Source organism: Hyla sarda, chromosome 1 (genome assembly GCF_029499605.1).
Source record: "Hyla sarda isolate aHylSar1 chromosome 1, aHylSar1.hap1, whole genome shotgun sequence".
Classification (NCBI taxonomy): domain Eukaryota; kingdom Metazoa; phylum Chordata; class Amphibia; order Anura; family Hylidae; genus Hyla; species Hyla sarda.
This window is the reverse complement of record NC_079189.1, coordinates 384,119,634-384,144,497: the sequence shown is the minus strand read 5'-3', so window position 1 is coordinate 384,144,497 and position 24,864 is coordinate 384,119,634. Positions and strand designations below refer to the sequence as shown.

Below are 24,864 nucleotides of genomic sequence, written 5' to 3'. Positions count from 1 at the left end.
GCCCAGACACCAAGGACTGCCTGGGCATGCTGGGAGTTGTAGTATACAGGATCCCAATACAGCAATGCATGTCTCTTTACGGCGACGTGCATTGCTGTAAAGGGCCCGACCGCGGCTGAAGAGGAACTCACCTGTCGCCGCCGCCGCCGTCTTCATCGCCGGGATCCGGGTCTTCAGGGACGAAGTAACCACCCCCCCGCCTGCGATTGGTTGGTTAGCTAACCGAGGAATCGCAGGGGATAGGAGGAGGTGGCAGGCTTGCCACCTCGCTCCTATACTTTAGCATGGTCCTGGCTGTCTGTGACAACCGGGATCATTCAAAATGACCGGGCGGTCGGGTCCCAGAGACCCCATCAGCCCGGTATCGCCGCAGATCGCAAGGGCGATTTCCCTCGCGATTTGCGGCCTGCATGGCCCCCCTCGGCGTTTGCCCTGGATGCCTGCTGAAGCATTTCAGCAGGCATCCGCTTCCGATCTCTGCCCGGCGTGCGGCAGGGACCGGAAAACACAAGGACGTACGGGGACCTCCTGGGTCCTTAAAGCCCAGGGTGTGGGGACGTCCCTGTACGTCCTGGGTCCTTAAGAGGTTAAAAAAGCTGCTACTTGTTGTCTCCCTACTTGACCAGAGCACATTTCCCCCTATCTCTTGCACACTTTGGACTCCTGCTGAGCTGGCAGAAGTCCAAAATCAGGAAATGCAGTCTTGGGTGTGTGTGCAGCCTTAGCCAATCATAGCTCATCTCACACACTGAATTGCTCTGGGCTGTGTGCAGCAGAGTGAGGGAAGAAGTTCTCCCCTGTATGGCTTCAGATGATCTCACGCCTGCTGGGTAATACCCCTTCTTAGTCTGTGAATCTGACTGAGACTGAGCAAAAAATACAGAACAATATCAAGGTAGAAAACTAACAAATAATAAAAATAAAGGCAGGGGGTGGTTTATCATGATGGGGGCAGTGAACTGGGAGGAATATAAAATTTAACAAGATTGTGACAGGTACTCTTGAAGTCCAATGTTAATTACTCACCAGAATTGCAGATTTTTTATTCAATCATATATCAAAAAATATCAATAAAAAGTGATCAAAACTTTCCATCTAAAATTGGTACTGATAAAAGCTACAGATCACAGTGCAACAAATTACACCCTCACAGTGTTACATAGACGAAAAAAATTAAAAGTTACAGAGGTTAGAATATGGCAATTTTAACCCCTTGCGGACGCAGTGCGTACAGGTTGCCGGCTGGGACTTAAGGCATCAGGGCATACCTGTATGCCCTGGAAGGATAAGTAACTTTCATGTGAGCACAGGAGCTGCGCTCGCTTAATGGTGTGGTGTGTCGGCTACTATCAATAGCCAGGCACTCACCGCTAATGACGCTGCTCACAGCATCTAGAGTGAAAGTAAAGCATCTGCAGTAGCTCAGAGGGGTTTATGGGACCCCCGTGACATGATCACGTGGGTCCCATAAGCTAAGGTGGTGGAGGAGGGTGCCCTTACCTGACTCTTACTGCTGATTGTCAGACTTAGCCAGGCTGTATCAGTGGATCGCCGATCACACTTTGTAATGCTATGCAATAGACATAGCATTACACAGTAAATGCAGTCTAATGGTTTCATATAATAGTTCCCTATTAAAAAATGTCTTTAAAATTATATAAAGCACCCTCCCCTAATGAAAAATGAAATCACTATGGTGCTCATTTTTCTCATTGTCTCTCATAGTGGAGGTATACCTATGAGGAAAATTACAGGCCTCTCTCATCTTTTTAAGTGGGAGAACTTGCACAATTGCCCCACTCTATACTTATGATAGGTCCTTTTTAAGCCTTACAAAAATAATGAAATACGGGATATGCAAAAATTGTGTAGTAACGGACCTAAAATTAAATTAAAAGAAGGTATAAAAATAAAAAAAAACAGAAAAACCCAAAACTTAGTGATTTTGTTTAGTAGAGAACTTTATCTGCTTTCAGACACATATCTAAAATGCTTGTGTTCAGAACACGTGTCACTGTAGTGGAAATGGTCCATTATTATTAAATATTGCAACATTAGGATGAGTTGGGAGAAGAATCCTCTTCCTTCATGGATCAGCTTATGGGAAGGACACTTCATGTTTTTTACTCAGTGTCCAATGAATTCAGCTGAAGAAATAATATAAAGCATAGCTTTGGCCACATATGAAATAACTTACGTTGATAAGAATAATTTCATAGTCACAAGACAATATGAGCTTGTACTTGAAGGAAAGGGTTAATTGCTACATATATATTTGTTGTGTGTTTCATTCTTGGTGAAAATACATGCACATCAAGGCTCTGTTAATTGCAGAGATGGATCCTTTTAGAGTAACCCTTAAAAAATATTCTATCCAAATTTTCATTGCATCTGGCTATAGGTCCATTTGGTGACATTTGACCAAATGAACACACATAATTATTACAGCAAAAGAGGTTTTTAGGTGTCGAAAGCATTGCACTGCACAGTGTCATCTGGTAACTGGACTGCAAATGAGAGGTCTAGGAAAATATACACATGACAGAGCTAAGGAGAAAAATTGGAGTAGGAGCTGGATATGCCATTTTAAATATCACAATGTGGTAGAGGGTGTGATGCAAAGGGCAGATGGAACTACCCTAGAGGCATTAACCCCTTGTATTCGTGATGCCAGGGCGTGGTTTATCCTCAATACCACCCAAAGGTATACCGCTGGATCCTGGGCTAGGTATGGGGACAATAATGAAGCCGATGCCAAGTTGCGGACTTCAGAGACCTTAAGGGCTTTCTGGGACTTGTAGTAGAGGTGGACAATTTAGTGCAGGCCACGTTGGCTAGGCAGATGACTTTGACTTGACTGACTTGTGATTGACAAGACTGTGACTGTGGCTTACTTGCAGGTTTGTAGTTTGTGGCTGCAGACTGGACTTGAGGCCACCCAAAGGACTCTGGACAAACACTTAGGCTTGAATTGACCTCAGCAAAGGCTAAGAGAGCATGCAGAGACTTAACCCAGGGCTTTTATGGGGGAAGACTCTGGTGGGATCCCATTGGTCACCCTTAAGTTACCTGATCACTGATACCTCCTGGATAACAATGACATGACAAATCACATGGTGAACAGTCTTAAAGATATAACACTCTTACACATATAACATAGGGATTATATACAATTACAATAAACAGATGCGGGGGGGGGGGGGGGGGGGGAGGAGCAGGGGACACTGGAGCAGGCTGCCTGACAGGGCAGCAAGGATACGGGGTAACACCACCCGTACTGGGCCACCGCAACAGTATGTGTTAGAATATTTTTTATCTTATTTTATAAATTTAAAATTAATAAAAAAACATAAATCATAAAAACCGTTGGTGTCACGATGCCGGCTGGCAGGAGGTGGATCCTCTGTCGTAGGATAGTCGTAGGCCTGAAGCGGCCACTCGCTGCGGAGGAGGTGCAGGAGCTGGCGGAGGAGATGATTGCTGAAGCTGTGGTAGTAGCTGCTGTAGCATCACGGTCAGTTGAGACAGCTGGTGGCCTTGTTGCGCTATCTGTTGTGACTGCTGGGCGACCACCGTGATGAGGTCGGCGACAACTGGCAGAGGAACTTCAGCGGGATCCATGGCCGGATCTACTGTCACGATGCCGGCTGGCAGGAGGTGGATCCTCTGTGCCAGAGAGGGATTGGCGTGGACCGTGCTAGTGGACCGGTTCTAAGTCACTACTGGTTTTCACCAGAGCCCGCCGCAAAGCGGGATGGTCTTGCTGCGGCGGTAGTGACCAGGTCGTATCCACTAGCAACGGCTCAACCTCTCTGACTGCTGAAGATAGGCGCGGTACAAGGGAGTAGACAGAAGCAAGGTCGGACGTAGCAGAAGGTCGGGGCAGGCAGCAAGGATCATAGTCAGGGGCAACGGCAGGAGGTCTGGAACACAGGCTAGGAACACACAAGGAAACGCTTTCACTGGCACAATGGCAACAAGATCCGGCGAGGGAGTGCAGGGGAAGTGAGGTATAACTAGGGAGTGCACAGGTGAACACACTAATTAGAACCACTGCGCCAATCAGCGGCGCAGTGGCCCTTTAAATCGCAGAGACCCGGCGCGCGCGCGCCCTAGGGAGCGGGGCCGCGCGCGCCGGGACAGGACCGACGGAGAGCGAGTCAGGTACGGGAGCCGGGGTGCGCATCGCGAGCGGGGGGCGCCACCCGCATCGCGAATCGCATCCCGGCTGGAGGCGGTATCGCAGCGCACCGGGTCAGTGGATCTGACCGGAGCGCTGCAGTAGCGAGAGTGTAGCGAGCGCTCCTGGGAGGAGCGGGGACCCGGAGCGCTCGGCGTAACAGTACCCCCCCCCTTGGGTCTCCCCCTCTTCTTAGAGCCTGAGAACCTGAGGAGCAGACTTTTGTCTAGGATATTGTCCTCAGGTTCCCAGGATCTCTCTTCAGGACCACAACCCTCCCAATCGACCAAAAAAAAAGTTTTCCCTCTGACCTTCTTGGAGGCCAGTATCTCCTTTACGGAGAAGATGTCCGAGGAGCCGGAAACAGGAGTGGGAGAAACAAGTTTGGGAGAGAAACGGTTGATGATGAGTGGTTTAAGAAGAGAAACGTGAAAGGCATTAGGAATACGAAGAGAAGGAGGAAGAAGAAGTTTGTAAGAGACAGGATTAATCTGGCACAAAATTTTGAAAGGACCAAGATAGCGTGGTCCCAATTTGTAGCTAGGGACACGGAAGCGGACATATTTAGCGGAGAGCCATACCTTGTCTCCAGGAGAAAAAATGGGGGGAGCTCTTCTTTTCTTATCAGCAAACTTCTTCATGCGTGATGAAGCCTGTAAGAGAGAATTTTGGGTCTCTTTCCATATGGTGGAAAGATCACGAGATATTTCATCCACAGCGGGCAAACCAGAGGGCAAGGGAGTAGGGAGGGGGGGAAGAGGGTGACGGCCGTACACCACGAAAAATGGGGATTTGGAGGAAGATTCAGAGACTCTGAAGTTATACGAGAATTCGGCCCATGGTAGAAGATCTGCCCAGTCATCCTGGCGGGAGGAAACAAAATGCCGTAAATAAGCACCCAGGACCTGGTTAATTCTTTCTACTTGCCCATTGGATTGAGGATGATATGCAGAAGAAAAGTTTAATTTAATCTTGAGTTGTTTACAGAGAGCCCTCCAGAATTTTGACACGAATTGGACGCCTCTATCCGAGACGATCTGCGTGGGCAACCCGTGAAGACGAAAAATGTGTACAAAAAATTGTTTTGCCAACTGAGGCGCTGAAGGAAGACCAGGAAGAGGGATGAAATGTGCCATCTTGGAGAATCGATCAACGACCACCCAAACAACAGTGTTGCCACGGGATGGGGGTAAGTCTGTAATAAAGTCCATACCAATCAGAGACCAAGGCTGTTCGGGGACAGGCAGAGGATGAAGAAGACCAGCGGGCTTCTGGCGAGGAGTCTTATCCCGGGCACAGACAGTGCAGGCTCGCACAAAATCCACAACATCCGTCTCCAGAGTCGGCCACCAATAGAAACGAGAGATGAGTTGCACGGATTTCTTGATGCCCGCATGACCTGCGAGATGGGAGGAGTGACCCCATTTGAGGATTCCGAGGCGTTGGCGTGGAGAGACGAAGGTCTTCCCTGGAGGAGTTTGCCTGATGGAGGCTGGAGAAGTGGAGATCAGGCAGTCAGGAGGAATGATGTGTTGCGGAGAGAGCTCTACTTCCGAGGCATCCGAGGAACGAGAGAGAGCATCGGCCCTAATGTTCTTATCGGCAGGCCAAAAGTGAATTTCAAAATTAAATCGGGCAAAGAACAGAGACCACCTGGCCTGGCGAGGATTCAGCCGTTGGGCAGACTGGAGATAGGAGAGGTTCTTGTGATCGGTGTAAATAATAACTGGAAATCTTGATCCCTCCAGCAGATGCCTCCATTCCTCAAGTGCTAATTTAATGGCTAGAAGCTCTCGATCCCCGATGGAGTAGTTCCTCTCCGCCGGAGAGAAGGTCCTAGAAAAAAAACCACAAGTAACAGCATGCCCGGAAGAATTTTTTTGTAGAAGGACCGCTCCAGCTCCTACTGAGGAGGCATCAACCTCCAATAGGAAGGGTTTAGATGGGTCAGGTCTGGAGAGCACGGGAGCCCGAAGAAAAGGCAGACTTGAGCTGTTTAAAGGCGTCTTCCGCTTGAGGAGGCCATGACTTAGGATTGGCATTCTTTTTGGTTAAAGCCACGATAGGAGCCACAATGGTGGAAAAATGTGGAATAAATTGTCTGTAATAATTGGCGAACCCCAAAAAACGTTGGATAGCACGGAGTCCGGAGGGGCGTGGCCAATCTAAGACGGCAGAGAGTTTGTCTGGATCCATTTGTAGTCCCTGGCCAGAGACCAAGTATCCTAGGAAAGGAAGAGATTGACATTCAAACAGACATTTCTCCATTTTGGCATAAAGTTGATTGTCACGAAGTCTCTGAAGAACCATGCGGACATGCTGGCGGTGTTCTTCTAGGTTGGCAGAAAAAATCAGGATATCGTCCAGATATACAACAACACAGGAATATAAGAGATCACGAAAAATTTCATTAACAAAGTCTTGGAAGACGGCAGGGGCGTTGCACAGGCCAAAGGGCATGACCAGATACTCAAAGTGTCCATCTCTAGTGTTAAATGCCGTTTTCCATTCATCCCCCTCTCTGATGCGGATGAGATTATAAGCACCTCTTAAGTCCAGTTTGGTAAAGATGTGGGCACCTTGGAGGCGATCAAAGAGTTCAGAGATGAGAGGTAGGGGGTAGCGGTTCTTTACCGTGATTTTATTAAGACCGCGGTAGTCAATGCAAGGACGTAGGGAGCCATCTTTTTTGGACACAAAGAAAAATCCGGCTCCGGCAGGAGAGGAGGATTTGCGGATAAAGCCCTTTTTTAAATTTTCCTGGATGTACTCAGACATAGCAAGAGTCTCTGGGGCAGAGAGAGGATAAATTCTGCCCCGGGGTGGAGTAGTGCCCGGGAGGAGGTCAATAGGACAGTCATAAGGCCTGTGAGGAGGTAGAGTCTCAGCTTGTTTTTTGCAAAAAACATCCGCAAAGTCCATATAGGCCTTAGGGAGACCGGTTACAGGGGGAACCACAGGGTCACGGCAAGGAGTACTGGGAACCGGTTTAAGGCAGTCCTTGAAACAAGAGGGGCCCCAACTCTTGATCTCCCCAGTGGACCAATCCAGGGTTGGGGAATGGTGTTGAAGCCAGGGTAGTCCAAGGAGAATTTCGGAAGTGCAATTGGGGAGGACCAAAAACTCAATTTTCTCGTGATGAGGTCCGATGCACATTAGGAGGGGCTCCGTGCGGAAACGTATGGTACAGTCCAATCTTTCATTGTTAACACAATTGATGTAGAGGGGTCTGGCGAGACTGGTCACCGGGATGTTGAACCTGTTGATGAGAGAGGCCAAAATAAAATTTCCTGCAGATCCGGAATCCAAGAAGGCCATAGTAGAGAAGGAGAAGGTAGAGGCAGATATCCGCACAGGCACAGTAAGACGTGGAGAAGCAGAGTTGACATCAAGGACTGTCTCACCTTTGTGCGGAGTCAGCGTACGTCTTTCCAGGCGGAGAGGACGGATAGGACAATCCTTCAGGAAGTATTCGGTACCGGCACAGTACAGGCAGAGATTCTCCATGCGGCGTCGTGTCCTCTCTTGAGGTGTCAGGCGAGACCGGTCGACCTGCATAGCCTCCACGGCGGGAGGCACAGGAACGGATTGCAGGGGACCAGGGGAGAGAGGAGCCGGGGAGAAAAAACGCCTCGTGCGAACAAAGTCCATATCCTGGCGGAGCTCCTGACGCCTTTCGGAAAAACGCATGTCAATGCGAGTGGCTAGATGAATGAGTTCATGTAGGTTAGCAGGGATTTCTCGTGCGGCCAGAACATCTTTAATGTTGCTGGATAGGCCTTTTTTAAAGGTCGCGCAGAGGGCCTCATTATTCCAGGATAGTTCTGAAGCAAGAGTACGGAATTGTATGGCGTACTCGCCAACGGAAGAATTACCCTGGACCAGGTTCAACAGGGCAGTCTCAGCAGAAGAGGCTCGGGCAGGTTCCTCAAAGACACTTCGAATTTCCGAGAAGAAGGAGTGTACAGAGGCAGTGACGGGGTCATTGCGGTCCCAGAGCGGTGTGGCCCATGACAGAGCTTTTCCAGACAGAAGGCTGACTACGAAAGCCACCTTAGACCTTTCAGTAGGAAACTGGTCCGACATCATCTCCAAGTGCAGGGAACATTGAGAAAGAAAGCCACGGCAAAATTTAGAGTCCCCATCAAATTTATCCGGCAAGGATAGTCGTAGGCCTGAAGCGGCCACTCGCTGCGGAGGAGGTGCAGGAGCTGGCGGAGGAGATGATTGCTGAAGCTGTGGTAGTAGCTGCTGTAGCATCACGGTCAGTTGAGACAGCTGGTGGCCTTGTTGCGCTATCTGTTGTGACTGCTGGGCGACCACCGTGATGAGGTCGGCGACAACTGGCAGAGGAACTTCAGTGGGATCCATGGCCGGATCTACTGTCACGATGCCGGCTGGCAGGAGGTGGATCCTCTGTGCCAGAGAGGGATTGGCGTGGACCGTGCTAGTGGACCGGTTCTAAGTCACTACTGGTTTTCACCAGAGCCCGCCGCAAAGCGGGATGGTCTTGCTGCGGCGGTAGTGACCAGGTCGTATCCACTAGCAACGGCTCAACCTCTCTGACTGCTGAAGATAGGCGCGGTACAAGGGAGTAGACAGAAGCAAGGTCGGACGTAGCAGAAGGTCGGGGCAGGCAGCAAGGATCGTAGTCAGGGGCAACGGCAGGAGGTCTGGAACACAGGCTAGGAACACACAAGGAAACGCTTTCACTGGCACAATGGCAACAAGATCCGGCGAGGGAGTGCAGGGAAAGTGAGGTATAACTAGGGAGTGCACAGGTGAACACACTAATTAGAACCACTGCGCCAATCAGCGGCGCAGTGGCCCTTTAAATCGCAGAGACCCGGCGCGCGCGCGCCCTAGGGAGCGGGGCCGCGCGCGCCGGGACAGGACCGACGGAGAGCGAGTCAGGTACGGGAGCCGGGGTGCGCATCGCGAGCGGGCGCCACCCGCATCGCGAATCGCATCCCGGCTGGAGGCGGTATCGCAGCGCACCGGGTCAGTGGATCTGACCGGAGCGCTGCAGTAGCGAGAGTGTAGCGAGCGCTCCTGGGAGGAGCGGGGACCCGGAGCGCTTGGCGTAACAGTTGGTCAGTTTATTATGATTGGCCTATTGCAATAAGTGAATGTGAAGCCTTTACTTTGCCACTGGACACAGTGATAGGCTACTAATCAATGTAATTTAGGATAGCAACAACCACTGCCTAGTGCAGAGGGTGCAATGACAATAGGTGCAATGACAATAGGGTGCAGTGATAGGCCTCCATTCACCCAATGGAGCCCTATCAATCCAAACGACATGTGTGCGGGGAGCTTTTCTGGCACAAACTGCAAACATACACTTTAAAGGTCTACTCCGGCCCTAAGACATCTTATCCCCTATCCAAAGTATAGGGGATAAGATGTCTGATTGTGGGGGTACCGCCGCTGGGGACCCCCGCAATCTCGCATGCAGCACCCACCTGTGGGAGCTGCACGCAGCGCTGCAGCCTCCGGGTCTGCCGGGTCACCACTACGGGGCCAGAGTACATTTCTGCCCCGTGTGATGTCACTCCCCGCCCCCGCAATACAAGTCTACGGGAGGGGGCGTGATGGCCGTTACGCCTCCTCCCCCCATAGATTTGCATTGCGGGGGGTGGAGCGTGATGTCACAATACTCCGGGCCCATAGTCATAAACATTCTCATTCATATGGCCAAATTCTAATGATTTTGATTTATTGCAGATTGAGAATTTATGAGATCAGCTGGGACTCCAGCTTTGGCAACCTATAAGTGTGCAGGATCTACAGCTGTAACATCTGTGGACAAATGTGCCTCAGGATGCCATACATAGCCTGTATATCTCCATGCCCAGCCGTATTTCATCTTGTATCCAGGCTATAAGCGGCCCAACATGATACTAGAGTGTCCATTCAGTTGTACAGTTTTCCCTAATACACTTATCCTTTCTCTCTAATATTGTAATCACATTTATCATAATTATATTCACACAAAGTTTCATTTGATTCCAACAACTTCTTGGTATGTATGTTTTTTTGCTGTAATATGTCATTGTAACCAGGATTTCTACAACTAGTTAATGTACCCCTCAGATAGGGTGGCAAAAACAGTGTCCATGAATATTTGTTCTCCAGATTACCCCTCTAAATATTTTTTTTGTTTAGTAACCTTGATTATGTGGCTGCTCATCTCTAACCAACCAAAACAAAAATATATTCTGTTTTTTCTTTCTGGCAGATTTATTCTCCTTTATGCTATAGTACTCTGCAGTTACTACAATTCAGCGCTTACAACAACAGTCATCGGTGCCCTCAAGGTAACTTCATATACTGTACTTATTATAAGAGAACACTTACATGGTAACAAAGTTTTTAGCAGAAATGCGATTTACAAAATCTATAATAGGTTGACAGGAGCTTTGGGCCCCCTAACGTGTTATGGCCTAGTTACAACTGTTATCCACCCTTTGGCACTCTCGATGGCTACACCCTATTCAATATCATACCAACAAGTTTAGAAAAACAATGTTGATCCAAAAAGTGGAAGAGATATGAAATACATCATGGGTATAGCTTATTTTCACACTGTGTCTTAAAGAATCCATCAATAGCACAAATTAAAATAAAATAAAATAATATAATATTGAGGTGGTCATATTTTATATCATTTTATTTTATTTTAATTTGTCCTATTAATGTTTTTTTGAGTCTGCCACAAGGGCCCCTCGACAGTACTCATATTACATATTATATATATTATTTGATATTAAAATATTATGTTTATGCATTTATTTTGATTATTCATATTGGACTACTGATTCTACATACTATTTCTTCACCCTACATCTTATATACCTTTGAGGCACTGGTTTGAATTAAATATTCTTATATATTATTATAATATATTATATTCTTATCTCTTAGTAAATCAAGCATAGGACCATACATGCAGGGGGAAGGCTGCATACACAAACCAATAATCTAGAACACAGCAAGTGCAAGTGAATAAATCCACCAATATGTGGTACGCCTATATGTAAACTTCCAATAACCACAAAAAAGAAGAGAAAAACGGAGCTTCTCAAAAGTACATGCAAAAATATATCATTTTAAAAACATTTAAAAAAGGAGGAATGGCAAGAGATAAGTGGCATCTCCAGGACACAGATATGAATAACTAATAATAGTATCTGGAAGGTATAAAGGTAATTAATACAAAACAGTGCACAAATGAGAAACAGCTATGTTATGTATTATCAATGTGCTGCAGACTAGCTAGTGCAAAAGAACTGCTAACAAAGATATAAAGTGCATACATAGCAAGATACCAACCAGGAGTGCAAAAGGCCCCGGGATGCCGCTACCCCAACACGTGTTTCGGTCAGACAGACCTTTGTCTGGGGGTATTTTTTTTCTCAATAAAATGATATATTTTTGCATGTACTTTTGAGAATCCATGAAAGGGTATATGTTTGGCGACTCGCCAACATATACCTATGATGGATGCCATGGACAGTATGTTTTTATATTGTACCCTGCTCTATGACATAACACACAGGTATTCGCTATTCCATCTGGCAAGGCCATGATGAAGTTAAAGGGCCACATGAACAATCCAGTGACCATTCATACAGCCTGGCCTGCACCTGATCGATCCGTGTGAAAGCCTCCTTATCGTGTTTCTGTCAGCCTGTGCAAAGAGCCTATATGCCATAAATGCCAAAAAGGAAAACCCTTCTAATTTATTACGCTTATCTTTTCCCATAGAATGTATCTATCGCCTACATTGGAATTTTTATTGGAGGAGATTATATGTTTTCTTGGCTAAACTTTATAGGCCTAAATATTTGGTAAGTACCATATCTGTTTTAATCCTACTATCTCATAGAATTTAACACACTCATTTATATTTGTATAGCTTTGTGTCTTAATACATTTTAGAGAAGATCTAATACTAGATTTACTGCAACATATATACAGTACATTGATTCTGTAAATTTAAACCACCATAGTGACCTGTAATGGATATACCAGGAAATTTAGCACAGGGTTTTAAATGTGAACTAATGTTGCTATGCAGTCTACATTCCTAGTCTGGGAAACAAGCAAGATTGTATTTAGAGAATCCACTTTCTACATTTTTTATCCTTCTTTGGTTTTAACATTTATCAATATGGTTAGATCATGACTTAAAAAAAATCTATCATGGAACTCTTTACAAGTCTTGGCAGGTCAGTAATAACATCTTTATTAAATCAACTGGTGCCAGAAAGTTAAACAGATTTGTAAATTACTTCTATATAAAAATCTTAATCCTTCCAGTACTTATCAGCTGCAGAGAAAGTTGTGAAGTTCTTTCCAGTCTGACCACAGTGCTCTTTGCTGACACCTCTGTCCATGTCAGGAACTGTCCAGAATAGAAGCAAATTCCCATACCAAACCTCTCCTGCTCTGGACACTTCCTGACACAGAGAGAGGTGTCAGCAGAGAGCACTGTGGTCAGACAGAAAATAAATTCCAAAAGAAAAGAACTTCCTCTGGAGCACACAGCAGCTAAGTACTGACAGGATTAAGATTTTTAAATATTAGTAATATACAAATCTGTTTATCTTTCTGGCACCAGTTGATTTGAAAACCCCTCTAACTATTGGTTAGAAACAACCTTTTTTGAGAATATTAGCATACAATAAGGTGAGCTTTTCATTAGATAAGGAAGGTGTATATAAACATATACAAATAAGGTGTTGCATATGTTCTTTAGCTTCAAAACATGTTAATGTTATAGGTAGAGATGAGCACATTTTTAAAAATTCGATTCGGCCGGTTCGCCGCATTTCCCCCAAAAATTTGGTTCTGTCTGAATTTATTTGCGGCGAATTGCTATTAAAAACAGCTATTTCTGGCCTACAGAGAGCCTCAATAGGGCTGTAGAACACTTTGCCATGCTGTAACACGCATAGGGAGAGTGCTGTGTTAGTGAAATAATACTGTTATTCAGTATGACATGCAGATTAGAGGCATCGCTATTAGAATCACTGTCGCAGAGTGGCACAATGAAAGAGCGTGGAGATGGCATCAGTATGAGGAGACTATAATCTGGCAGAAGGACACAGCTTGGAGTTGGCGGCAGCAAGAGGAGACCATATAGTGGCTGAGTGACAGCGTGGAGGTGGCGGAAGCATGATGAGACCATATAGTGGCAGAATGACACAGCCTGGAGTTGGCGGCAGCATGAGGAGACCATATAGTGGCTGAATGACACAGCCTGGAGGTGGCGGAAGCATGAGGTGACCATATAGTGGCTGAATGACCCAGCTTGGAGGTGGCAACAGCCCGACGAGACCATAGGGCCTCACAATTGAAAAGATTAAAGATATTTTTTAACATTTAAATTGAAGATTTCAAATAGATGAACCTAAAAAGTTTTATTTAATGTGCCAGCAGCATGAGGAGACCACATGGTGGCACAGTGACACAACCTGGAGGTGGCAGCAGCATGAGGAGACCATAATATGGCAGAATGACACAGCCTGGTGTTGGCGGCAGCATGAGGAGACCATATAGTGGCTGAATGACACAGCTTTGAGGTGGCGGAAGCATGAGTAGACCATATGGTGGCAGAATGAGAAAGCCTGGAGGTGGCATCATCATGAGGAGAACATATGGTGGTAGTATGAGAACGTCTGGAGGTGGCGGCAGCAAGAGGAGACCATATCGTGGCTGAATGACACAGTATGGAGGTGGTGGAAACACGAGTAGACCATACAGTTGCAGAATGAGACAGCCTGGAGATGGCATCAGCATGAGGAGAACATATGGTGGCAGAATGAGACAGCCTGGAGCTGGCATCAGCATGAGGAGATTATATGGTGGCAGAATGAGACAGCCTGCAGCTGGCATCAGCATGAGGAGAAAATATGGTGGCAGAATGATACAGCCTGGAGCTGGCATCAGCATGAGGAGAACATATGGTGGCAGAATGAGACAGCCTGGAGCTGGCATCAGCATGAGGAGATCATATGGTGGCAGTATGAGACAGCCTGGAGCTGGTATCAGCATGAGGAGAACATATGGTAGCAGAATGAGACAGCCTGGAGCTGGCATCAGCATGAGTAGAACATATGGTGGCAGAATCAGACAGCCTGGAGCTTGCATCAGCAGCATCAGGAGTCCTGAAAGTGACCTGGTGACAGAGTGGGGCGGTGGGTAGCAATACCAGTACCCGGTGACGAAGGTGGGTGAAAAAAGGAGGACTTAGCATCAGATGTGTGGCATCAGGCGGGTGGCAGGATCAGAATAGCTGCTGAGGCAGGAAGGCAGAAAAAAAACGGTCTCTTGTGTAAGTGTTAGTGTTCACGGGTAAGAATTGAGGATATGCATTACATAAAACTTAACTTTCAATAATATTCTTAGGATAAAATATATGTACCCCAAATTTTTATTTAACAAAAGGAAAGGCGTGCAAGAAACACCATGTGTCACCTACACCACCAAGTATTGATGTGATGCAAAGACCTCTAAAAGGGGGAAGGGAACAATGTATGGTCCATTGTAACCAGTGGGGGTAAAAACTTCCCCTGTAAAGCCCTACTCTCGCACTATAAATTCCCTTCTTGGCAAGTGTTACTCTCCCTAAAGAGGGCGGCTGCACACCTATGCCTACTTTTACCTACAAACATTGCCATTTCCCAGGGTTTTTAGGTGGAAATAAGGAGAGTTTCCTATGTGGGGCCGCCCTTTTTAAGACGAGTAACCTTTCCTTGAAAAGGTGGAAGGGAACAACATATTGTCCATTGTAGCAGGTGGGGGTAAAAACTTCCCCCATAAGGCCCTACTCTCGCCCTATTAATTCAGTTCTTGGCAAGTTGAAAAAAAAGGGAGAAAAGACAAGGGGCGCTTTCTGGTGTAGTATTTCAGCTTGTTCAGGAAGAAAAAGAAGAAGAGGAAACCACCACCTCACCCAAGGTGTCGTACCTTGCGTAAATGGATGCTACCGCTGACCACCTTCTGTTAGGCGGAGTGGACCCCAACTTTTGTGCAGCGTGCAGCTAGAACAACCCTTGCTCCACGTACCCTAAGGTCTGTGGGCTTGAATATACAGGAAAGAGGGGGTATGAGCAAAATTAGGGTTTTTTGTTCCAGCACTACTATGGAGTGTCGTTAGGAAAATATTTGCAGACTGCCGTAGGTTACACAGGACTTTTGTTTATTCAATGTATAAGTAACAGGACAATGCGTTTCGGCAAATTCCAGCGCCTTCTTCAGGTCCACATAAAAGAGTTTAGCAGTCCTGAGCTGGATTTCCTGTGTTACCAGCAGGCAACATCCTGTTGCCGGTAACACAGGAAATCCAGCTCAGGACTGCTAAACTCTTTTATGTGGACCTGAAGAAGGCGCTGGAATGTGCCAAAACGCGTTGTCCTGTTACTTATACATTATTCTCTCATGATGCATCAGGCATTGGTGGGTGGAAATCCTGGCTGATCCATGCCCGATTTATCTTCACAAAGTTCAGTCTCTTCACATTTTTCATGGACAGACGATTTCTACTTGGGGTAACTATGGCCTCTGCCACACTAAACACCCATTCTGATGGCACACTACTGGCCAGGCTGGGCAGCACAGCTTTTCCAGGGAAAACTCTGCTAGTTGCGGCCACAAATCAAGTTTGGCTGCCCAGAAGTCCAGCAGTTCTTCAATGTGTGTTGGCAGGGTCATGTAAAGGTATGCCACCACCTGCTGGGTCAGGTCCTGCTCCAGGTCTACCTGCTGCTGATGAGTTGCTTCGCTATGTGGGTGAAGAAAGCTACTCATCAGATCTACGTAGGATGTCTCTGTAGTAGGTCAGTTTATCCTCCCTCCCATTGGGTGTATAAAACACCCCCATTTTGTGCTGGTAGTGAGGGTCCAATATGGTGCAGAGCCAGAAGTCATCCCACTGCTTATTGATGACAATTCAGTGGTCACTACGCAAGCAAGTGAGCATGCATCGTGCCATGTGTGCAAGTGACTCGGAGGGACTCCCTGCCTCCATCTCCACTGCATACTGCCACTGTGTGTCTGTGTCCTCTGTCTCGTCTTCCTCATAACCCTCTAGCTCCTCTGGCTGCTCCTGCTCCTCCTCTCCTGTCAGATGACTATAAAAGCCGCCCATTTCGCAAAACCTAAATTGTGCTCCACTGTCCCCCTCCTCTTCCAGTTCAGCCCCCACAGGGCTCATGTGGCCGTGAGATGTAGGCGCCACGTCTCCATTGCCCAGACCATTCATCGTTTCCAACACGTGTTGTAGTAAATGAAACAGTGGAATGACGTAGTCCATCCCTTAATTCTGGCGACTGACTAATAACGTGGCTTCCTCAAAGGGCCTGAGCAAATGGCAGGTGTCACGTATGAGCTGCCACTGGCTGACATTGAAGTTACACAGGGGAGTACCCCTTTCCACTTGGATCATCAAGAAATCGGTGATGTCTTTTCTCTGTTCGTACAGTCGGTCCAACATATGGAGGGTGTAATTCCAACATATGGAAACGGCGCAAATCAGACTATGTTGAGGGGATACCGTTTTGATGCTGCAGCTCAAGGAGGGTGTGCTTTGCATTGTACGAGTGGCTGAAGTGCATGCAAAGTTTCCTTCCCACAGCACAAGCCATCAGTTCTCTGAAACGTGCAGAGTCCTCTACTTGTAAAGGGAGGGACTGCAGCACCAGCAACTTGGATAGGACCACATTCAGCTTCTGCGCCGTTGGATGAGTGGGCGCATACTGTTGTCTCTTGGACATGGCTTCGCCGATGGGTTGCTTGCGGAATGACTGACTTGAAGTAGGAGGAGCAGGAGATTCTGGAGCGACAGAAGATGGGTATGATAGACAGCTCCCTTCGGCTGAGGTGGTGGAGCCTGAAACAGGGAGCGGCGTGCCACAGGATGATGCAACAGGCTGGACCACTGCATGGGAGCCACGGTTCTCCCAGGCCGCTTTATGGTGATGCTGCTTATGTTGACGCAGGGCCGTGGTGCCAACATTGGGACCCTGGCCATGCTTCACCTTCTGCCAACACATCTTGCATTTTGCCAGGTTAACATCCTCCGGATGTTTGATGGAAAACTGCCACACCGCTGAGCAGTTGATTTTCCTTCCAAACAGTCCGCACTGATTGACTGCTACTGCCGCCGTCTACAGGAACCCCTGTTCCACTACCTCCTGGGAAAGTAGGATGCCATGAAGCAGGTGGTCTACCCCTGGCATGTTTGGCTCCAGACTTCCCACTTCTGCCTCCATGCTGACTGCCAACCATGTTACCACCTTGCTGGCTCAGCTGCGGCCTCACTGGCAACCTGCAACCCTCTTCTCCTGATGATGATGAAGCCCCTTCTGCACCCGACTCCCAAGTGCGATCGGCTTCATCATCATCGAGTTGTGTCTGCACGTCACTGATGTCCTCCTCAGGTTCCTCAACAGTGTCTGCTTCAGGAGCCTGAACGCTCGCAACACAATCTCCCATGCCACTCTCGTCATCCCTACTTGCCCGCCTGGCTGAGGTGTCCTCCACTTCTTGGCTAGGCAGTAGCTGCTGACTGTCCTCTAGTAGATCGTCCTCACTAAATAGTGGAGCTGAACCCACAGCATACGATACTTTTGCCGGGAAGGGAACAGCATAGGACAGAGGAAAAGGGAGGACAGGGACTGCTCCCGGGCCATGCCAACTGAGGTTTGTGTCTGAGGAACCCACCGACTGTTGACTGGGGGTGTCAGATGTCACTTGTGATGAAGTGGATGACCGAGTTAACCAATCAATGACAGCAGATCGATTGCTGGTTCGAGACACGACTGCTAGCTGATGCCACTTGCCCCTTGTTTGCTGCGACCTCTGCCTGCGTCTGATGAATTTAGGCCTCTGCCACTCCTCTGTGCACATCCTGGCACTTCTCTGCCTGACATAATTAGTGCACATATGAGGAAATACGCTCCACTATGCTTAAAACAGTATTTGTCTACAACACCAGCAGGTTTGTATTTTTGGCTGGCCTTTTACAGTAACTAAGCCCTTAGGACTATAACAGGAACAAAATGGTACACCACGAAGATGTACATACGTGGTATGCACTTATTAGGGGAGTATAATATGCTCCACCACACTTTAAACAGTATTTGTCTAAAACAGCAGCTGGTGTGTACTTTTTGCTGGCCTTTCACAGTAGCTAGGCCCTTAAGACTTTAACAGGAACAAAATCGTACACCACCTATGTATGCACAGGTTACACTTAATAGAGGACACTACACTCCGCTACGCAACCTGTACTAGGCACTAATAGCAGGTGATTATGGCTTTTAGTGCTCTCCTCACCCTAACTGGCTGGCTACTATTAGCTTTTCAGTTGTTGTACACACCAGTGCTGCAGCACACAGTCACTGTGTACTACACCCAAAATTGCCCCTTCCCTATCAGTGCTTCTAGGCTGGATTTGGGCTTGAGGTGAATCGCTGCTGTAAAAATACTTTTCTGTGCAACACACACTGCTTTCTGTCCCTCTCTCTCTCTCTGCAATAAAACTCGGATGTGACTGGCCGCAAGATGGCTGCCGATTATATAGGGCTGTGACATCACAGCGGTGGCTTGCTGCTGATAGGCTGCATGTGATACAGGGTTATCCCGCCTACCCGGCTTGCCACCTTCCCAGCATTCCTTGCCCCATGTCCTGACATGTGGAGCTGCCATATTAGATGCCCTGGAGCCTGGACCGCACTAAATGGAGTTTAATGAAGCGGTTTGTGCGATCGAATAGCGGCGATATACGGGTTCGTTACGAAGCAAATTGAAAATTCTTAATGAATTCGGATTCATCAGATTCCATTCACTAATCCCTAGTTATAGGGTATCCTATGAAACATTTTTATAGCAAAAGTTCTGAAAGACTGTAATTAGAAATGAGCAAATCTATTCAGCACAAACTGGGTTCACATCTAATCTCCCTTAAAGGGGTATTCCAGGAAAAACTTTTTTATATATATCAACTGGCTCCAGAAAGTTAAACAGATTTGTAATTTATTTCTATTGAAAAATCTTAATCCTTTTAGTACTTATGAGCTTCTGAAGTTAAGGTTGTTCTTTTCTGTCTAAGTCCTCTCTGATGACACCTGTCTTGGGAAACGCCCAGTTTAGAAGCCAATCCCCATAGCAAACTTCTTCTAAACTGGGCGTTTCCCAAGATAGGTGTCATCAGAGAGAACATAGACAGAAAAGAACAACCTTAAAGGGGTATTCCAGGCAAAAACTTTTTTATATATATATATATATATATATATATATATATATCAACTGGCTCCGGAAAGTTAAACATATTTGTAAATTACTTCTATTAAAAAATCTTAATCCTTCCAATAGTTATTAGCTTCTGAAATTTTCTGTCTAACTGCTAAATGATGATGTCACGTCCCGGGAGCTGTGCATGCTGGGAGAATATCCGCATTGGAACTGCACAGCTCCCGGGACGTGAGTCATCAGAAAGCAGTTAGACAGAAAAAAAACAACTCAACTTCAGAAGCTAATAACTATTGCAAGGATTAAGATTTTTTAATCGAAGTAATTTACAAATCTGTTTAACTTCCGGAGCCAGTTAATATATATAAAAAAAAGTTTTGGCCTGGAATACCCCTTTAACTTCAGAAGCTCATAAGTACTGAAAGGATTAAGATTTTTTAATAGAAGTAATTTACAAATCTGTTTAACTTTCTGGAGCCTGTTGATATATATAAAAAAGTTTTTTCCTGGAATACCCCTTTAAATAAAATCAGGCTCATCTGAATTCAAATTTTTGGCAGTTCATTTTGGGTGAATCACTAACAGGAGCAGCTTGTGTATTAGAAACATAGCAAAGGTTCACAGTCCTTAATATTTTCTCCTCCTGTTCTGAGTTTGACCTGTTCTACATAGATTATTTGCACATTATTACAGGTTATTATTACATTGTAACCACAGTTTACATTTAAGATGAGTTTGTTTAAAAAAAAAAAAAAAATTCTTAGATAGAGCGGGTCAGGGATTCAATAAACTGTGGATGTATGTTGTCTATCCCTGTCAGAAATTTCTTGAGTAGTAGGGAGATATCCTGAGTTAAAGGAGTACTCCAGAGCTAACCTTTTATAGGGGAATTGTAGCATGAGACAAAGTTATATAACATTCTAATATACTCACATTTTCCATATGATCTTCTTCCCGGTCTACTCCTCGCTTTTCTCTCCGGCCGGAAGCTGGGTCTTTTGATGACGCTCGACCTGTATTTATTCTTGATCCGCCGCCATCTTCGCTCGGTGACTCATCGCTCCCATGAGTCACTGCGGGCTGTGCCGGCCTCCCCGCCCGGAGTCGGCTACTCCCCCAAAGTTAATTTATTCTGCTCATGCGCAGTACTACGCAAATAGCGTAGGGCTAACGCTAGGCTCCTATCGTTGCCTACGTTAGCCCTACGCTATTTGCGTAGTGCTGCGGCATTCTTGTGACACCGCTAGTGCAGTGTTTCCCAACCAGGGTGCCTCCAGCTGTTGCAAAACTACAACTCCCAGCATACCCGGACAGCTGGAGGCACCCTGGTTGGGAAACACTGCGCTAGTGGGCACAGGAGCTGTTGGCGTCACTTTATTATAATTTATTATAATTTCCTGGGGGGGGAGAGGAGGGGGAGAGAGCAGCAGCTAACAGAAAGCTGGCGCAGGGAGTCATGGGAAATGTAGTCTTTATGACATGGCTGCTTACTGCTACAGGTGGCAATTACAAGAGAATGGCTGGGCCAAATTTGACAAATGAGGTATCGTTGGAAAAGTCTTTGAAAGAGCTATCAGATGAGTTAAACTTTTTTTTTTAAGTACCAGCGCTCCAGAGTACTCCTTTAACAAGGGTAGTATATGGTCTTTTTTATTTTTATTCCCAGTTCAAAGGGGGAGATTTATCAAAACCTGTGTAGAGGAAAGTTGACCGGTTGCCCATAACAACCAATCAGATCGCCTCTTTCATTATTCACAGGCCTCTTTTAAAATGAAAGAAGCGATCTGATGCTATGGGCAAATGCAACACTCGTCCCCTGCACAGGTTTTGATAAATTTCCCCCCAATGTCCCTAAAATGTATGGAGTGGGAGGGGAATGTAAAGTGGTGACTGCTCTTTAGTCTTAGACCAGACTTTTTCAGTGGGACCGGTTAAGATATTTGGGGCAGGGATTTTGTTTTTCAGGAGATAGTTCGAGAGTACGCAGTAGTACAGAGATAGTTAACCCTGCATTGTTTGAATTTTAAAACAAAACAAGAGATACAGCAATTGAGTTTGTATAGTTTTTCGTCTTCCCGTGCCACTGTAAGTAATTTTTTCATTGTAAGAAGGTCAGAACGTACTTTATTAAAAAGAAATGAAATAATTGTAATTATTGGCATATGTTCTTCCAGATCAAATAGAGGAAAAACTATAGAATTATCAATTTAAAAAATCCCAGTTAGTTCTTTGTTTTCCTTGTTAAAAATGTTATGACACCTGAATTATTTGATAACTGGGCTTTACTAATGATAAATAACATTCTATATCAAGTGGTGGGAAGATCAGCTTTTTCAGGAAGGAGCTTTGTCGTAGACAAATTTCTAAAAAGTTCTTCCATTAATTTTTTATCATATTGAGGGACATTTATCAATGTTTGCTTATGTATTCTTTTTTTTTTAGTAATTTTTTCCTTACTTTTTTTTTGCTTATGTGTGACTTATTTATCAACTGGTTTCAGCCTGTTGATAATTTTCTTTCACGTAAGCAATTTTTCCTTTTTTCCTTTGGTAGTAGCTTTTTCTGCTCCATGTTTGAGTTGGAGTAAATTTAGTCAATTTTTAACCCTGTTGCGACTTTTTTTTGCGCAGTTGCGACTGTCGCAGTTAATAAATACCAGACTACCCGTAGTCCATTTTAAAATTATTGCTACGTAGTTAATTTTTGGAAAACTTGCTTTTCTCGCTTTCCAGTCAAAATGTTGCACGAAAAATCGCGACAATTTTGCGACAATTATAGTAAAGAAAACCTGACTAAACCCGTTGATAAATGTCCATAATTGAGATCTGGACTATTTGCTGCCAGATCATAAGTCTTTGCTCTGTGGCAAGATGCTGTATCATACTGAAAAATGTCTTAATCACTAAATTTTGATGTAATAAAAAATTGTCCAAAAAAAAAAAAAAAAAGTAGATAAAATGCAGAAAAGTGACATCACATGCATAAAGGTGGAGTCCTCTAGAATTTGACTAAGCAGTTAATCTGGGTTGTATTTTTCTTATGTTTCAGCATGGCCGGTGGAGCTGCATATTCTTTTGTAACATTATGGGAAGTCCCACCACTTGCAGACAAGCATCCAAACAAACATAACTTGGAACAACAAAGGATTGATTTGTCACATGTTTCGGGGACAGAAAAACAAAAAGACTTATTGAATCCAAACACATTACAGAAGATTTAATAAAACTCTAAACAATGGAATTTAAATTCCTGTGGTTCATACCTATGGAAAATTCAGCAAGTCTCAAATATAAAAAGGGTCATACAAATTGAAGCTCTATGGGGGAGATTTATCAAAGCCTGTCCAGAGGAAAAGTAGCTGAGTTGCCCATAACAACCAATCAGATCGCTTCTTTCATTTTTGAAAGGGCTTTTCAAAAACTAAAGAGGCAATCTGGTTGCTATGGGCAACTCAGCAACTTTTCCTCAGGACAGGTTTTGATAATTCTCCCCCTATATGTGTATCAAAAATGTTTATCCAACAAGTTTAATGAACCAGTAAGTCTAAAGTACAAATCTGACTAAGGCTGCTAATTCATTCCAGTTTGGGAGATTGTCTGATCTGCCGATATGTTAGAGAAAGTGGTGATTGGGGGGGGAGATACATTTCTAGCTTCTGTTCAATTCTATGACAGCTTTCAAGACCTCTTAGGTCCCTTCATCAGGTATGTTACAAAATGAATGTGAAGAACATCTCTCTTAAATACAATCCTAATTAGCATGTTACAAATGATGAAACAGATATGATCAACCTAGTGTAGGACAATTCTTTAGTCAGAGGGGGTATATGCAGAATAGTGCATCTCTTTTGAGGACATTTACAACATTTATATTTACAAATAGACAGCAGATAAGATCAACCAGTTCTTTGATCCGTCAATGGTGGTATAATAGGATGTAGATTGCAGTAATCCTCTGGAGGTGTCAGAGGTGGTCCCTGTCTCTGTTGAGGCCTGCACTTAAAGAATTGAATTTGAACATCAGTTTTATCTCCTATATTTTTGTGTCCAATCTGGCATAAATGTTCTCCTACTGGTGTCTCTGTCCTCTTATTGTTAATAATGTATCTGTGTGAATTAAACCTTTTGTGCAATGGTTGTCGAGTATAGAGCAGTTGGGCATTTTGCACACATGATGAGATAGACTACATTGGACGATTTGCAGGAGAAGGTGCCATTGATGTTATAATGGGAGTTGAAGTTTGTTATGGGCACTCTCTCTGCAGTGTGGATGTGTGCACATGTTTTACACTTTTTTTTGGAGACACCCTCTCTGCCGGTTAGAATTGTATTTAACCCCTTAAGGACTGTTTTTTTTTCCGTTTTTTGCATTTTCGTTTTTTGCTCCTTGCCTTTAAAAAATCATAACTCTTTCAATTTTGCACCTAAAAATCCATATGATTGCTTATTTTTTGTGCCACCAATTCTACTTTGTAATGACGTCATTCATTTTGTCCAAAAATCGACGGTGAAACGGAAAAAAAATAATAATTGAGACACGAAATTGGAAAAAAAACGCCGTTTTGTAACTTTTGGGGGCTTCCGTTTCTACGTAGTAAATTTTTCGGTAAAAATGACACCTTATCTTTATTCTGTAGGTTCATACGATTAAAATGATACCCTACTTATATAGGTTTGATTTTGTCATACTTCTGGAAAAAATCATAACTTCAAGCAGGAAAAATATGTTTAAAATTGTCATATTCTGACCCCTATAACTTTTTTATTTTTCCGCGTATGGGGCAGTATGAGGGCTAATTTTTTGCGCCGTGATCTGAAGTTTTTAACGGTACCATTTTTGCATTGATAGGACTTATTGATTGCTTTTTATTCATTATTTCATGATATAAAAAGTGACCAAAAATGCACTATTTTGGAATTTGGAATTTTTTTGAGCATACGCCATTGACCGCGCGGTTTAATTAACGATACATTTTTATAATTCGGACATTTCCGCACGCGGAGATACCATATATGTTTATTTTTATTTTTATTTACACTGTGTTTTTTTTATGGGAAAAGGGGGGTGATTCAAATTTTTATTAGGGAAGGGGTTAAATGATCTTTATTCACTTTTTTTCCCCACTTTTTTTTTGCAGTGTTATAGCTCCCATAGGGACCTATAACACTGCACACACTGATCTTTATCATTGATCAATGGTTTCTCATAGGAAACCAGTGATCAATGATACTGCCGCTTGACTGCTCATGCCTGGATCTCAGACACTGAGCAGTCATTCGGCGATCGGACAGCGAGGAGGCAGGTAGGGACCCTCCGGCTGTCCTGTAAGCTGTTCGGGATGCTGCGATTTCGCCGCGGCTATCCCAAACAGCCCACTGAGCTAACCGGCACTTTTTACTTTCACTTTTAGCCGCGTGGCTCAG

General features: G+C 45.1%; 1 protein-coding gene and 1 long non-coding RNA gene across 3 annotated transcripts in view; one reads left to right on the top strand and one right to left on the bottom strand.

The window, feature by feature from the left end:
* Nucleotides 1-22,675, top strand: part of SLC35D2 (solute carrier family 35 member D2) — a 55,849-nt gene extending 33,174 nt beyond the window's left edge. For both annotated transcript variants that reach the window (XM_056524909.1, XM_056524919.1), the window contains 3 exons: nt 10,422-10,500; nt 11,951-12,033; nt 22,490-22,675. In XM_056524909.1, coding sequence (XP_056380884.1) covers nt 10,422-10,500; nt 11,951-12,033; nt 22,490-22,661 — 334 coding nt within the window. In that variant the 3' untranslated portion in view covers nt 22,662-22,675. The remainder of the gene's footprint in view (nt 1-10,421; nt 10,501-11,950; nt 12,034-22,489) is intronic.
* Nucleotides 1-24,864, bottom strand: part of LOC130276077 (uncharacterized) — an 81,861-nt gene that overhangs the window by 29,116 nt on the left and 27,881 nt on the right. The window lies entirely within an intron of this gene.